The 14,924-nt window shown below is 40.9% G+C and overlaps 1 protein-coding gene across 1 annotated transcript; it reads right to left on the reverse strand.

Moving 5' to 3' along the window:
• Window positions 1–823: 823 nt before the first annotated feature.
• On the reverse strand, window positions 824–2,896 carry KIF2B (kinesin family member 2B). The gene has a single exon (XM_030294596.1). It carries the CDS (start codon window positions 2,894–2,896, stop codon window positions 824–826), a length of 2,073 nt encoding a protein of 690 aa, XP_030150456.1.
• Between the last annotated feature and the right edge of the window lie 12,028 nt (window positions 2,897–14,924).

Here is a 14,924-nt window from a genome sequence, read left to right on the forward strand (position 1 = left end):
AAGAGTAAGAGGAAAAAAAGCTTAAAGACACCATAGTCAACAAAGCCAATGCTAAATACACACACACACACACACACACACACACCTAAATACACACACACACACACACACACACTTTATTTTATCACTCTCAGGAAGCACAGTACTTTACAACTTCAACTCAAATAAATATCTCCCTCACGCAGAGTCACTTAAAGAAAATCCCTCCCTTTCCCACTCCCCATTATGACTAGAGCTTAGAAATCATTTGAATCTACACATCAGTGCAACAGAAAGAGATTCATGAGTCAATATCATTAGATTTACCCCATTGTGTACCCCTTGGTGTGTTCCAATTCTACTCCCTTTAATCTACAATGGGATGCCTTCCCAGTCACCCATTTAGGGTATCTGGTTTCATCACAGCTAGGCTCTTTCTACAGCAGGGCCTCCCAGGCCTCCCTGGACCTACTGATATTTTCAACCAGATAATTATTTGTTATGGGAGGCTGTCTGGTACATCGTAGGATGTTTAATAGCAACTCTGGCCTTCTACTCACTCTATGCCAGTATCACTACCCTGCCTCAAACTCAGTTTTGACAACTGAAAATGTTTCCAGACATTGCCAAATGTCCCTGGGGAGGCAAGTGGTTCCTAGTTGAACTCCAACATCCCACGAAATGTAAACAAGTCACAAAAATACAGAGGAAGAGGAAAGAGGACATATCTGACAAGCATATTTTAAGATGTTTTAAGCTTTCCAGGAGGATCTTTATATCTAGATAATTTAGACATTTTTTCTTTTATAAGAGAGGTAGGGGCCACAGCAGTGTATCCATCGTTTCAGATCTTATCTCTTGCCATTACTTTGCAGATTGACCTCTTGCCATTGGCTCCACTACACTCGGTCTTCTTTTGGAGGTCAGCTTGTAATAATTTCAGTTTCTTTTGGATATCCGTCAGAATACCTATTTTCTGATCCAAAATGGACAATAACTGGGCAATGCAAAAATCAACATCATAGTTTACCCCACCAGCTGTCTCCTGGATGTTGTTCCCTGGCGGTTGTCTTGATTCCATCCACGAATTCCTTGTATCCTCCCCTAATGGAGTGGAGAGTGTTTCAGTGTGCTTAGCCTGTTCTTCCTCTTCACTCTGGATACAAGGTATTTTAATGACTCCATCCCTTTGAAGGGATGTTTTTGAATTTCTAACGTGAGTCTCCAACATCCTTGGCACCTCAGGTCCAACCGGATAGAAACAAAGATGGTGGGGCCTTAAATCCAGAGTTAATTCTTTCACTCTGTTTGCATATCTTAAAGTGTCGAGGGTGTTTTCACAAGAGGCCATCCCTGGAGAGATAGTAGCGATCATACAAGTGGAGGAGTTCTGGCCTATGAAGGAGTCCCGGAGCACCTGCGTGAGTTTGCTGGCTCTGAACGGGGTATGGGACTTGTTCTGACCCAAAGCCCGGATGCATTCTTTGAGCGCCAGGAGACTTTTATTAATCTCTGCCCCTTCCAGCTGCCGTTTCCGGTTGGCTTTGGCAGTATCCGCTCCCCTTTCGTTCCCAGCCAAGTCAACGAGGGAAAACTTGCCATGCAGTTTCCCTCCTGACTTTAGGATGATCTGGAACACCGCATGGCTCCTGGAAGAGTGGGCATTGACTGATGTCTGTCCCGAAGTCCGGCAGCTGTTCCCTAGCTCCACGAGGTTCAGCACGTCCTCCACACAACATACCTCCTGCTCCTGAAGTCCGACCACCTGGACTTGCTGATTGCCATCCTCAAGGACTTGCAGCTTCTTCTTCAAGTTTAACAGATCATACACCTTGCCCCCATAAATCTCAAAAAATGTCCCGTAGACTTTGAGGCCCAGCTTCTCATAAGCTGCAGTTTGGAGCAGGAGGAAGACATCCCGTGCCACCAGGGCATAAATGCCTTTGGAGCAATCCTGATCCCTTCCCGAAAAGGCCCCGCCCATGGTGTGCGTTTTCCCACTGCCTGTCTGCCCATAGGCAAAGCAGGTGGCCATGCCCTTGCGGAAGATGGACTCCACCAGCGGCTGGGCGGTGAACTGGTACACTAACTCGTTGGAGGCGGTGTCATCGAAGGCATGGTCGAAGCAGAAGGTCTGGTTCTCCAGGTAGCGAGTGAGGTCCACCTTTTGCTTGGACTCATGCACCATGACCACGTTGTCTGAGGGGATGGTGATGATGTCCAGGTCCTTCATGGTGGTCTCTCGCTGGTTGAGAGGACGCTTCCGCACGCAGACGCAGATCTGATGGTCTTCCCGGGGCTCCAGGCTGGACACCTTGCTGCCGTCCAGGTGCCTGCGGTACTCTTCGATCATGTGCATGATCTCGTAGTTGGGGTTTCCCGTGTTGACATTGAGGGCGCGTTGGGCTCGGATCTGCAGCTGCAGCTGCCTGCGCTTCTCCCGCTGCTTTTGTAGCTTCTCGATTTCCTGTAGGCAGGGAGACTTTTTCCGCTTCATCAGGCAGGGATTGCTGGGGACTCTCAGAGCCGGGCTGTCCCCTGAGGGCGTTTCGTTTTTCTGGGGGATGGTCGCAATCCACCGCGTGGCCGTGCACTGGTCCCCGATGGCCGAAGGGGGCGCTAGAGACAAGGGCAGCAGTGAGGATGGCGTGGGGTGTTGAGCGGAGGCCAGCGCGGGATTCAGCAGGAATATGGTCTCCAGGTCAACCTTCTTGCCCTTCTTGACTCCCTTTTCGACCCACTCCACCGTGACCCAAGCGTTTTCTCTTTTGATCTCTGTGACCACAGCGAGGTGGATGCGCCCGTCGCTGCGCTGGATCGCCACGCAGATGCCCACTTGGACGTCTCCCGCCTGCGGCATCAAGGGTTTCAAGTTTGTGAGACGAGGGGCGACGGGGAGGCATAACTGGCTGGCCATGGTGAAGGACAGAGGTGTCAGGGCTCGCCTTTGGGGGGCCCTTGGGGTTGGAGCGGCAGGACCTGAGCCCAGGCCAGCCTGAAGCGCCCGGAGCACTGACGCACCTGTGGTTTACACCTGCCTTTGTGAGTGGAGCACCAGGGCTCTTCCTGGGGCCAGTGGCGTCACAAAGGGTTGGAGACAAGAGGCAGCAGCGCCTAGGGCCTCTAGATGAAAGCTGGGGGTGGGAGGGGCGGTGGTGGTGGAGGGCGCGTTGGTGATTCTAGGTGCAGAAACACCTGGAATAGAAAAAAATGTTCTCTTACCGCTGAGGACATAGGGATCGGAGTTGGGAGTGGGCTAAGAGTTCTATGGACGCTTGAGCCTAAGCTTTAGAAACGTCCCTTCTCCCCTGCAGCCTCAAAGCTAAGGGCTTCGGTTTGAGAACCAGTGAACGTTCCCTTCAACTTCAACTCTCCAGTGATCAGCGGGGACAAGTGAAGGCAGAGCCGGCTGCAGATCACGGGCTTCTAAGGACAGGATCCCGGAGAAAGGCCCTCAAACCTGCCATCCTTCTTCGCTCCTGCACCCCCTTTGAAACTCGTTGGCCGCCACAATTTATAGTCGTCTTTAATGGGATTTCTCATTACAAAATAAAAATGAGTTCCATGTAGTGCGTTCTTGTGGTAGTTTGCTAATAGGGCATTTCCTTAGGCGCATCTGGGTGTGCAAACACGAGGTGTTTATCACGTTTCAGGAGGCTCTGATAGCTATAACGTGAGTGTTGCTGCTCTGGTAGTCACCACCATTTGGGGGATTATTTCAGTAATTACCTTTCTAAATTCCTTCAGTCATTACACTTTTGGCCTCATTATCCATAATTTGGAGAGGAAAGAGGGACTTTTGGTGGAAACAGAGAATTCATCTTAATACCTGCTCCTTACCCTGTGTGTGTCCTTTAGACCTTGTGGAGGTGTGGCCAGAGGGAGGGCGCGGGAGAGGGGTGGTGGTGCAGGGGAAATGGAGAGGAAGCTGAGAGGATCAGAGGCAAACATATATTTTGACAAGATTGTAATTATTTTTTTCCTGTAGGATGATTTGCTTGAAAACAACAAAAAATGACATCAACTGCCAGATAGGCCAGTTGAGGATTAAGGGGGGGGGGGGGGGGGCGAGGGCAGAGAGAGAGGCAGACACAGAATCGGGAGCAGGCTCCAGGCTCTGAGCTGTCAGCGCAGAGCCCAACACGGGGCTCGAACCCGTTCCTGGATGACCTGAGCCGAAGTCGGACACTCAACCAACTGAGCCACGCAGGTGCCTCTACTCACTGGTTAATACAGGCTTTTGTGTGTCTTCTCCCTCCTCCTCAGCCCATCCTAATGTGGAGTTAGACTGTCCTTTCCCTGCCTCTAGAAGTCTTCTATAACCGTGACATCTTTAAATCTCCCAACCAATTATAACCCTATTTCCTTGGCCAGCCTCATCCAGTCAGGGACTCTATTTCTCATGCTGCTCCTAGAGTTATTCTGACAGCTAATTCCTTAGTAATTCCCCGCTTACAAACATTTCAGTAGCTCTCCATCATCCTAATTGATACAGCACAAATTCCATACAAGGGCACATGGTGCCATCTTGCCTGCCTTTACATCCTCAAGCTTTAACCACTGTCCACATTTAGTCTAAAGTTGAGCCTTACTGAAGAATTTGAGGTCCTTCAAACAAAGTATGTTTTCAAATTACTAATTTCTAGCCCAGATGGTTCTCAATATTAGGGTACATGAAATTGACCTACAAGAGCTTGTTAAAACAGATTGCTGGTCCTGCCCCCGAGATTCTGATTCTGGAAGTATGAGGTGGAGTCAAGAATCTACGTGTCTAACAAGTTCCCAGGTGATGCTGATGCTGCTGGCTCTGGGAACACAGGCCTTGGGAATCACTATTTGAGCTCTCAGACTAGAATAGCCTCTCTGTATCTCCTCATTTGTTGACAGTTCTTATGATCTCAAACTGCATTTGCAGCAGTATCGTTTTCATCTACTGATACAAAATTCAGAATTCAGTAACCATCTCCATACCCTTCTCATTTTGTGGAATTTATTCTGAGGAAACAGTCCATCTAAGAAAACACTGTGGGTTTTTACTAATGAGGTAAATAGAGCATTTGTCAAACTGTAAAGGCCTAGATACAAGTTACGGTATCATTTTTGGCCAAGACCTGAATGACCATTTGGTAGATGAACACTTTCTCCAGATTAGAGACTGAAGATTGGAGACGTTGTATTTTTTGACTGAATATAACCAAGCATTCTATTTATATGAAATGCTTACCACATGCTACTTCCTATTCCAAAGGATTCCTACCCTCAAGGACCTTACCATTTCTACTTTTCGTTCTATATATCTGTTAGAAGCCTATGCCTGACAAACTGGGTATATTCTCTTTATTTCAAATCCCCTTTTTCTCAGAAGCCTAACAAGTATCAGGTGTAGCCCCCTCAAGAGAGGGTACTATGAAAGGAAGTAAGTACAGGAAATGGGCTTAGTAATTTTCATTTATTAATTACATACCTGCTCCCAGGTTGGGCCTGTCAGAGTTACTTTACAGGACAGAATGTGATTTCTAGCTTCATTTTAGATACAAACCTCCCAGGAGAAATGCATCAAATGAGCGCCTTTCGAACACTGTTTTAATGGACATCTAGCAGCTGTTCAGTTTGTTTGATCACCTTGGGGGTCTGTATTTCTCCAGTATATGGATGCAACCTGAGGTTGATTTCGTTCTTCAGAGGAGCTCAGTAAATTTTCACAAATCTCTTTGAAGAAATGGAATTTATCACTTCCAGTTTAAAAGTTGTATGTGTGTGTTTTAAGAGTAGACAGGTAACTTATTAGGTATATGCCTTCAGAAAACAAGGGGAAAATTAACTTTTAGAATGAGAATAGTATTTTACCATTGCAGCAGGTACCTCTGTCTTTTGACATTGTCTCATTTTTCCCATGCACTGCACTTAACCAGAAGTGATAAGTCCACATTTTTCTAGCCCTCTTACTGATTTAATAGGCAATTGTTTCTATGACAACGACGTCAACTCAGAGCTATCTTTTCCCAGCTTATTAAACAGCATTGGTTACCTGGGGATATTTACATGATTCCTATATATCTGTTGATTGCGGAAGTTAATCTATGATGTTAGCCGAGATGGTTAAACTAATAATTGTTGGTGTCTCCTTTTAAACCCATTTGTTGTTCAGCTTCCAAGTTTCAATTTTACTCCACATGCTGAGGGGAGAGGCTTGGGTTTTGCTTATAGTGTACATATCAGTATCGTTTGCTTGTAACTCAACCTACAACTACAGAAATCAGGTTACTCATGAACAAAGTAGGTGCCTTTGGAGTTCAGCTACAGATCTTTAACCTGAGAGCCACGTGCTGTATTCCTTGTCCTTAGAGGCTTAAGTTTTACAATTCAGGATATTGAAGTTAATTTGCCATGGGACAAAAAAACAATAAGGGATATATAATACTTTCATGGGAAATAATCATCGGAACTTGGATATTTGTCCTAGAGAAGGGTTGAGAACAGACCTCTCTATATATACTTAAAGAGAAGAGGAACACAATTTGTTCTCTTTGAGATAAGGTGTGTGAACATTCAATTATGAAATTGACTTACCTCAGCATCACTTCTCTTGAAAAGCATTTCTTGACATCCATTGCTTCCTTTTCTCTACCTCAATCACAATGAGATTATTTGCCTCTCAATTCCCACCTTTATTCCATACTTATTTTTCATGTTTTTGGTTAAAAAGTCATTTTTTACCATTTTTGGTTAAAAGTATCTGCATCTTTCTCTCTAGGTAAATACAGTAATTAAGACCCTGGAGAGAAGGGAAGAGAATGCTTCACTTGTGTTTGTATACCTGGTGTCTGGAACGGGGACTGACCAAGTTTCCTGGAACTATAAATACTAGCACAATAGGTGGATGTTTCTGAGAGGGAGACCTCAGGTGAAACTAATGAAGGACCTCATTCAATCAGGTATACATTCAACATATCTCACCAACTTTCTTTTCAATGTCAAGGTCTGAGCTAAGTGATAGAAATAGTGAAGAAAACTGCCCTCAACTCTGCCCTCATGGGGCTTACAGCCCTATTTTGGAGACACATATCAACAAATAATTTAGGTGCACACACACATATACATATATGCACAGTTATATGTGTGTATTATATATACATTTTGCAGGTTTATGGATATCCTTCTGATAATTGCAGCTGTCTAAGAGTCAGGGTCCTATCCTGGTGTATATCCAAGTAGAAAGTAAATGATAAATGACAATTTGTTTGGAAAAATAGTGCAGACCAGATTTAAATAACAAATCCATCAGGAGTTGGGCTAGATTTGTGTCCTCAAATCTGGCTGTATATCAGAATCATCTGGGAATCTTTGACAAAGTACAGATTGCCTGGCTCCACCCAGACCTGCTGAATCAAACTCTAGTAGACAGAGCCTAGGAATCTATGTTACTAAAAAGCCCCCAGGTGATTCTTATATTACTGTGAACCCAGAAAGCATTGGACTACATGCCCTCTAGGTCTCTTTCTGTTCAGAGATTTTATGATCCCATGGTTCTGTGGATAAAAAAAAAAAAATCCTTTGATATACCTGTAGCAGGGTCTATTGAAATTCATTCCTTTCTCTCTTCCTCCCTTTTTTCCTTTCTTTCTTTTTCTTTCTTTCTTTCTTTCTTCTTTCTTTCTTTCTTTCTTTCTTTCTTTCTTTCTTTCTTTTTTTGATATTTTGAATGTTTGATGATATTCCTGCTTCAACAAATGGAACCCAATGCAGTTTTACTGGGAAAGCTACTTTTAAGTTCCTGCAAAAGGCTTGTTGCAAAATCTAATCTTTGGGATTATTGCCTAATAACATGAATAAAATTGCATGATACCAAAACCTCATGTCAACAAAAGTTTGTAAGCATGAAGGCATACCATTTATGTTTGTATCTCTGACAGTGCTTTAGAATAGCACCTAGTACATAGTAGATATATAATAAATACGAAATTGAACTGTTGTGTACCATGAAGTAAATATGTGATTTATACATGCTTTTTGATCGCTTTTGCATTTTGGCTAAGTGTATAAGGTGAAAGTTATACCAAGATTGAAAATCTTTAGCTTTATACTATGTCTCAGTGTGATTTCTGTAGGTTACATTTTTTTTTTTAATTTCTTGATGTTTTATTTATTTTTGAGAGACAGTGTGTGTGCAAGCAGGGGAGGGGCAGAAGGAGACAGAGACAGAGAACCCGAAGCAGGCTCCAGGCTCTAAGCCGCAGAGCCCTACACAGGGCCCTAGCCCACAAACCGCGAGATCATGACCTGAGCCAAAGTCAGGCGCTCAACTGATGAGCCACCCAGGCGCACCTCTGTAGGTTACATGATAAGCACTACTTATCACTGTTGGAGCCTAGTATCTGCCTGTCAGAGTAACATATGTTTACCATTTTGAAACGGTTTTCATATTCATACCTGGAAATAAAAAAGATCACTAAGATTCTAAGGAATAGAGCATGATGTCAAAATAACCAGTTGATTCAGGAAAAATACTTTCTTTAAACAACTGGTTGGTTAAATAGAAATAACCACTAGATTGGTTTATATTTTGAGGACATGTATCTCGTATTATACAAGGTGATAAGGTTTCAGCAAGTGTTGGGAAACCTCTAGATATAACCATTTGCTATTAGTGAATGTATGTTTGATCTGGTAAATAAGAGATATTGCGTGCAGCAAATATTGGGTAAGGCTGTATACTAAACTCAGCACTTAGCAATTAGTCATTAAGTAAATGAATGAATGGATACGTGAATGAAGACACGATTGTTAAATCTCAACAAACATGGAGTTTTCAGCCAGAGTGAACAAATGTAATTCAGATGATGTTACAAACTGGTTTTTAAAAAATCTTCAGTGGTTTTCCATTTCACTGCTTAAAAACTCAACTTTTTGTGCCAGGCATCAAGAAGATCCTGCATACTTCGCCCTTATCTTGTGTCATTCTTCTCCCCCTTTTTAAAAATAATATTCCAGCCACACCAGTCTTCGTTCAGTTTTTTGACCCACCCAGCTTTTTCAAGAATCAAGGACTTGCATACTTTGCTTTTCCTGGGACTGGATCCTTGTCATTCTGTTCCTTCCCGTAACAGATGTGTGTCTTTGTCTCTTCTTGGTTTGAACCCTGACTCCACTGCTTCCTAGTTCCATGACTGTAAGTAAACAAGTTATGTAATCTCTCTGTGCCTCAGGTTTTTTTTCATCTACAAAAGTTATCAACAGTATCTGCCTCACAGGGGTGCTGGGAGGAATGTGTACAAGTTAAATGAAAACAAACAAACAAACAAACAACTAAGAACAAGAGCTGGAACACAGTAAGAACTTCGTATATGTTGCTTTTTATTACCACACTCTGTAATTAATGTGTTTGCTTCTTCTATTGTTTATTCTGTTTCTCCTATTAGGCTGTCATGAGTGTGGTTAAGAGGACCAGCAAGCCACAGAACTTGAATAAGAGAGCTTTCGGCATGCAGAAAAGAGACCTGGGCTTGTCAGCTTAGGCATTGGTTCTTCTTGAATGCATTTTAGTTAATTGGTAAATAATAAGAACTCTATGTTGGATTATGATACAGAAGCAATGATGAAATGTAGTTGGAGAAAATGTTTGGGTTAAATGGATGCCTACAGATGCCTCCATATACTTACAAGTATAAAGGGCACTGGAGATCAATGTATGGTCTGCACAAAACAGATTAGGTGTTTGGTCCTCACTCTGGACTTCAGCCTCTTGGCACATTTTAATTTCTCCAAGGTGAGTGTGTTACCTTATCTATAAGGCATTTTATTTTTAATCTGAATAAGAAACTTGTGTACAAATCAGTTTTCATCCAGATTTGACTCAGTATAGGTATGCATGAATATCTGCAATTTATTCTTATAGCTTCTTTTATCTGAGTGTTAGTAGCATGATGTATGGTCACAACTATTAGAGAAACACAGGTGATTCATTAAATGTTTCTAATGAGGGGCGCCTGGGTGGCTCAGTCAGTTGAGCGTCCGACTTCGGCTCAGGTCATGATCTTGCGGTCTGTGAGTTCGAGCCGTGCGTCGGGCTCTGTGCTGACAGCTCGGAGCCTGGAGCCTGTTTCAGATTCTGTGTCTCCCTCTCTCTCTGACCCTCCCCCGTTCAAGCTCTCTCTCTCTCTGTCTCAAAAATAAATAAACGTTAAAAAATTAAATGTTTCTAATGAATTCTGATGTCATTTCACTGAAAATTTATCTTCTGTGAGGGAGAATATTTGAAGGTGAAAAATGCATTCAATGGCAGAAAGTTGTCCTAGAATATTTCTACATTGTGAATGGGATCTTTGAGATGGGCCTTGTTACCTACTTCATTAAAACATAATAGTATATAAAAGAGCTATCTCAAAGAGAATGGGAGAAAACATTATCAATTTTGTCAGGTTTTATTTTGAGTTGTAATTACTGGTCTCATTAATTATATAGATAAATTTTATCAAACCAATAAAAATTAGCCATTATGATGATTTACCAAAAACTGGAAGTATTATATTAATCTATTTGATGGCTTAATGAGGCACAATCAATTTTTATTAATTTTATATGTAAGAAAACTGTTAAAATATTACTAGGAGAAAGCTTGTATTTAATATTACCGCTACTAATTCTTAATCATGCAGAGATTCTATTAATTCAGATTATAGTTTAGTGTTAACTTCTATCTGCAAGCTAATAACACTATCACTGTTCCACCCATATGTAAGTATTTCTTTATTATTAACAAAGTGCTTATACAAATCATATACAAACATACCCAGCCAACTTTTGAAGTAAACAGGGTAGATGTTATTTATCACATCTTACTAATAAGAAAGCTGGAATTTGGAGAAAATCTTTACAAATTGATATTTATAAAAAGTGACTTGAATTGGAACAAGCACATAGATACTTATAATAATTTTAATATATGCCAGAGCACATTATAAAATGACAAGAATCATGGTTATCAAATATGAACACTGGGAAAGTTATTATCTCTTTCTCAGTTTTGTTTTGTTTTGTTTTTTAATTTGTCATATATGGGTAGTAACTGATGTCAATGGTGCGGTGGTGAAGACTGTGTGATAATGTATTTGACACGCAGCGTAGGACCTAACAGTAAGAATTCAATAAGCCATATCTTAATGGAAGATGTTGAGGACTGATAAAAGGTGAATGTGTTAGGTAGCATTTTGAATCTTTCTGCTTTATATGACCCACAACTTGTGATTTATCTATACGACATCTATAGACTTTATCTACAGAGTGTCTTTAGAGTTTCCTTCTTTCCAGATTCACTAATGAAAAAATGATTTTGTGCTGTTATATGTCCAGAGGGACACATGATTCTTGATACTCCTCATAGTGGAATTATAGAACTTTAGGTTTGTGAAGAGGACTTAATAATTCACATTGTCTTTCACTTTGTCCTGCTTTTTAATACTCTACAGACAAGTACCAATCAATTTGATTTTTCTGGTTGAAAGCAGATAGATTTTGAGAAGTACCTGGTCAAGCAGAACTCAGAGCCAGCATTCTTTCAGTGTGCATTTACTGAGTATATATTATGTACCAGGCACACACCAGGCATACCATTAATGTTATATGCACTTTGCCTGGAAAAAGTGTTTATTTGAAAAACATTAAAATTAATATGTATGTATATATATTCGTTAACTTAAATTCCAATTAGCTAACATACAGTGTAATATTAGTTTCAGGTGTGCAATATAGTGATTCATCAATGCCACACATCACCCAGTGCTCATCACAACAAGTGTCCTACTTATTTCCCATCACCTATTTCATCCCTCTCCCCTCACCTCCCTTCTGTAACTATCAGTTTGTTCTTTATAATTAAAAGCCTATTTCTTGGTTTTCCTCTCTTTTTTCCCTTTTTCCCTCTTTTTTTCTCTTTTTTTCCTGGTTTGTTTTGTTTCTTAAATTCCACATATGAGAGAAATCACATATTTGTCTTTCTCTGATTGACTTCACTTAGCATAATATCCTCTAGTTCCATCTATGTGGTTGCAAATGTCAAGATTTCATTCTTTTGCATGGCTGAGTAATAGTCCATTGTAAATATATACCACATCCTCTTTATCCATTCATCAGTCAGTGGACATGTGGGCTGTTTCCATAGTGCAGCTAGTATAAATAATGCTGTTGTAAATATCAGGGTGCGCATATCCCTTTGAATTAGTGTTTTCATATTATTTGAGTTAAGTACCCAGTAGTGTGATTCCTGGGTCATAAAGCATCTCTATTTTTAAGTTCTTGAGCAAACTCCACACTATTTTCCAGAGTGGCTGCACCAATTTGCATACCCTCCAAAAGTGCACGAGGTTTCCATTTTCTCAACATCTTCACCAACACCTGTTGTTTCTTGTGTTACTGATTTTAGTCGTCCTGACAGGTGTGAGGTGATATCTCATTGTTATTTTGAAATGCATTTTCCTGATAAGTGATATCATATGGATATCTTTTTAAAACTAGGAATATTTTTTCTTGTGTGGGGAACATTTGTGCCATAAAATGACAATGGTTAGATTATTACTTTACTGATTAGTTTAAAAGATCCCTGTATAAGGACTTTTCTTGGCTGGGAGAATAGTGGAAATTATAATTCATATCTGTATTTGATACAATGTTGAATGGTGAAACTAGAACCAGGCTGTACATAATAGTAGCTTCAGAAAGGCAAAAAGAACCAGAAACAGAGTGAGAGGGGAAAAAATCTAGTATGTACTAAATGGCCCTAATATACTAAGCACTGTGCCTCTTACATAGTTTTGACTTTGAAAGTTGTTTCTCCTGTTTTCCCTATCTCAGTGAATCTATGCTGTTTCTCAGGCTCAAAACCTAGCTCTTCTCTTACTTCCTATTCCCCATATTTAATTATTGCTTATTTTCTTTCAAACTCCTGGGTCTGTCCACAAATTACTGTTACTTCTTTCACTGCCTTACTTTGAACCACCATCATCTCTTACATAGCTTACTGCAAAAACCTTCTAAATGGACCTCTTCCTCCGGATTTGTCTCCAATCCAGCCAATTCCATGCACCAAACCATACAATGACTTTGCTAAACCACACTTCTAAGGCACTCCCTCCCCTCCATAAAGTCCGATCAGCAGTGCCATTCAAGCCACTGGTGCCTCCCCCTTTTCTTTTTCACCTTCTGCTTTTACCACCTGTCCAACTTGATGCTCTAATCCCATGATGTGCTAGTCCCAAATATGCCATGGCATCTGGGGAAACAGCCCATGCATCAGAGTCAGATAGAGAGAGTGTCAGCTCTATAATTATAGGTTGCTGAGGTTGAGGTTTAAATGAGATATGCAAATTGCTTAGTATGGTGCGTGACCCATAGAACACACTCTAAAAAGTCTGTTTGTTGTTTTCTTTGACTCAGTGTCCCCTCCACATAGAACTTCATACCTCCCTCGTCTTACCTGTTTTTCTTGGTTACCTCTTTTGTGTGCTTCAGGTATTTCATAAGTTACATGTCATTTTACATAAGAAGATTTCCCTTAGCTCTTAAGTTTGCATTGGATAATTCTCCCATGCACTTCGTTGTTTCTCTCTGTTAGATGCACTATTCTAAATTTGCCACTTGTGTGTTTTGAACACTACAAAATAAACTCCTTGAGTGCAGTGACCTGTCATACAGGTGCCACTCAAAAATGTTTGTGAAGGAACAATGAATAAATGCATGCTAAAACTAATAATGATAGATACTACTTACGGAATTTTTATTATGTGCTAGACCCTGGGCTAGGTTCTTAAATATCTTTCTCACTTCCTCTGTCTCTTCAGGCATTTATAAACAGGTGACCTTTGAACAACGTGGAGGGTTGGAACACCAACCTCCTGTGCAGTTGAAAACCTATGTATAACTTTTGACACCCCCAAAAACTTAACTACGAATAGCCTAGTGTTAATTCGAAACCTTATCAATAATGTAAGTTGATCAACATGTTTATGATATACTGTGCGTATGTATGATATTCTGTATTCTTATAATAACATTAGAGAAAATTCTATTAAGAAAGTCATAAAGAAGAGAAAATGCATTTACGGTACTCTACTGTATTTACTGAAAAAAAAAATTGGCATTTAAGTGGACCTGCAAAGTTTAAACCTGGGTTGTTCAAGAATCAACTGTACCTCTCTCTCTCTCATACATACATATATATGTGTACATATATACATAAATATGTATGTGAAATGTAAAATTTTGTATATACCATATATTATGTATATCTATATGTATTTAATTCAGTTTAATTCTTTTTTTTAATTTTTTAACGTTTATTTTTTTGACAGACAGACAGAGCGTGAGCTGGGGAGGGGCAGAGAGAGAGGGAGACACAGAATCTGAAACAGGCTCCAGGCTCTGAGCTGTCAGCACAGAGCCTGATGCAGGGCTCAAACTCAGGAACTGTGAGATTATGACCTGAGCTGAAGTTGGACACTTAACCTACTGAGCCACTTGGGCGCCCCACAGTTCTGTTTAATTTTTAAAACAACTTTATAATTCTCTGAGGCATTACTATCTTCATTTAACGATGAGAAACTTGAGGCTCAGACACGATAATTTTCCACCGCAGCATAGCGAGTGGCTGGGATTTAGGCTTACACACAACTCTAAAATCCGTGTATTTTGGATTTTGCCATACCATCCTGTCTCCAGTTCACAGCCTAAGTGGTGTGAAAGACATTTCTGTTTTGAAAAGGAATGGGAGAAAATGAATGGAGTATACCCTGACACGTTTAGAAGGTCACAGCAGAAAGATAGTTTACTGGGGTCTCATAACTGTTCCATACTGTTGGCATCTGGTATTTTTAATTCATAGAAAAGAAAGGTAGGACTTGTGTTGTTTTACTTGAGGCTATGCAGTTCCTAGATGGGATCTCACATGGCAGCCT

This window comes from Lynx canadensis, chromosome E1, assembly GCF_007474595.2.
Source record: "Lynx canadensis isolate LIC74 chromosome E1, mLynCan4.pri.v2, whole genome shotgun sequence".
Lineage (NCBI taxonomy): Eukaryota > Metazoa > Chordata > Mammalia > Carnivora > Felidae > Lynx > Lynx canadensis.

What these genes read in the sequence shown, in the direction of transcription:
- KIF2B (XM_030294596.1), bottom strand. Translation starts at nt 2,896, where the DNA reads ATGGCCAGCCAGTTATGCCTCCCCGTCGCCCCTCGTCTCACAAACTTG.